This window comes from Stegastes partitus, unplaced genomic scaffold (assembly GCF_000690725.1).
Source record: "Stegastes partitus isolate 25-593 unplaced genomic scaffold, Stegastes_partitus-1.0.2 Scaffold2501, whole genome shotgun sequence".
In the NCBI taxonomy this organism is placed as follows: Eukaryota; Metazoa; Chordata; class Actinopteri; family Pomacentridae; genus Stegastes; species Stegastes partitus.
The window spans coordinates 9,874-12,081 of NW_007580232.1; the positions used below are offsets into that span (position 1 = coordinate 9,874).

A 2,208-nucleotide genomic window follows, 5' to 3' on the forward strand; every position below is an offset into this window, starting at 1 on the left:
CTCCAGCCCCCCCGCGACCCTCGTGAGGATTAAGCGGTGTATAGAAAATGGATGGATGGATATCCTAAAGAAAAGTGACTGCAGGTATTAGGATGATGTATGTATGGGGATTAGAAATGTCTCCTTGCAAAAAAACAAGCTGCAACACGACTGAATGTTTAAACTAGTGCAGGAGGTGCACAAAATGTAGCTGATATTAAAGCCACTGGAGATGACTTCCAGGAGACCACTGCAGGCGCTAACTTTTCTCTTAACATGCTATTTATTATTCTCACAGCTATTTTGTGATTAAATGTGTGATGGTGAACATATCCATAATAATCTTGTAAAAAGAAGGAACCCAGGGAAATTTTATTTTGACCTCTATGAAGCAATGACTATTTGTTTCTCATTCAATCTTCCTGTACAGGAACTCTGAATTATTGCTTTTTTCATATCCATATTTATCTATGTCAGCTTGCAGTGTACAGTGTAACTTTCCTTTAAGAAAAATAAAAAAGATTAAGATAAATATTGTCTTAGGGATGCTTTCTTTAGACATCAGACTTTCTATTTACTATTTTGTAGTAATAATATTTATTGGTTTTATCATTATTATGTGGGGACTCATACCTCAGTGAACTGCAGATGAATTCTTGAAGGTTGGAGGCGATGAAGGTCACCAATAAAAGGTAGAGCCCACGGTCCGGGGGGAAAGTTTCTTGGAATTCTGTTCTTCCAAATATCAGTCAACAGCAGAAAAATACAGAAAAATATTAAAATACTGCTGCTGTCAATCCAGTCCAAGCCCAGAACACTGAATACCGTCTCCATGTCTTCGCTTGTCGTGTGCTTCCACGACTGAGGTAAAAGTGTGGCTGTATGCTCTATAACCCCGTCAACCCAACCTTCGTGTGCATGTGTACCTGTGCCCTTCAAAGATAAAAGGATGACTCAGACCTTTTACTTCAGTTAAACAAACAGGACTTTCACAGCATAAAAATGGTCGAGCACAAGCAAACAACCTGTAATGTTCTGCATTCAATATGTATATTTTGTATTAACATTCAGCATGGGTGTTGATTTTGTTGTCGTAGATTTTTGCTGTGCCCTTGTGAAGTAATGTGTGTGGATTGATGATAATAAGGCTGAACTGAATCCCAATAGCAAAGTTTTGTACAGCTTGAGAAGGTCTGACTTTTAAGAGTGCATCCACGATAGGACCAGGCGGGGGTGGCACATGCCATCTCACCGATTTCAATGAAACTTTNCGACCTTCTTGCTGCAAGGCAACAGTGCTAACCAACTGCGCCACCTTGCAGCCCCAAATCAGTGTCAGTTTTACAAAACAAGTCTATTTAATACATAAAAATGTAATGTATTATTGTAAAGCTGTGTAAGATTTTGTACCTTGGTGATCTGCGAAAGCCTCCGTGAGATATCGACACTCCTCCTGGATGAACAGCTCCAAAGTCTTCTTGCCCACACCAAAGTTTCTGAGTGTATGAAGAGCAAATCTCCTCTGCTGCTTCCATGGATTACCATTAGATATCACAATACCTTTTGGAAACACAAAACAGTATTAGATCTGATTTAATTGTAGACAGTTTGTTTCAAAATGAACAACTTTTAAAACAAATTACAACAAACCCACCTTTATTCTGAACTATATCCTGGAACAACGGTACGGAGGGACGATCTGTGAAGTCTTCTCCTTGTTGGACCAGGGCTTCTTTCAAAGACTTGTAGCCATTAAGGACCACAACCCTTCCACCAAAGAGACGAAGGCTGAAAATATCTCCATATTTCTCTGCAAGCTGAACACATACAGCAGATTGGTGTTTTGGTGCAACACTGAGGTGACATATCATCTGATGAGGTCTGCTTTTAAAAAACAAAACAGTAATCAGCTTGATGTGGATGACTGTTTCATGTTTAAATCTCTGAATTTGGCTGCACTCCCTTGCAATTATCTGTAGGTGCAGTGTTTTTTTTTCAGTATTATATCCTAAAGAGGGCTGCAGGGTGGCGCAGTTGGTAGCACTGTTGCCTCACAGCAAGAAGGTTGTCAGTTCGCGTCCCGGTGGGGACACCGGACTCTTTCTGCGTGGAGTTTGCATGTTGCATGTTCCCTGTGGGTTCTCTCCAGGTTCTCCGGCTTCCTCCCACAAGGTCCAAAAACATGTTGAGGTTAATTGGTGATTCTAAATTGTCCGTAGGTGTGAATGT

General features: G+C 40.6%; 1 protein-coding gene across 1 annotated transcript in view; it reads right to left on the minus strand.

Annotated features, from left to right (window-relative positions):
• The window catches only part of LOC103375205 (cytochrome P450 2J2-like), an 11,253-nt gene that overhangs the window by 6,739 nt on the left and 2,306 nt on the right, over window positions 1–2,208 (minus strand). The window contains exons 2-3 of the mRNA XM_008305419.1: window positions 1,634–1,796; window positions 1,390–1,539 (exon numbers count right to left, since the gene is read on the minus strand). Of these exons, the coding sequence (XP_008303641.1) occupies window positions 1,390–1,539; window positions 1,634–1,796 (313 nt within the window). The remainder of the gene's footprint in view (window positions 1–1,389; window positions 1,540–1,633; window positions 1,797–2,208) is intronic.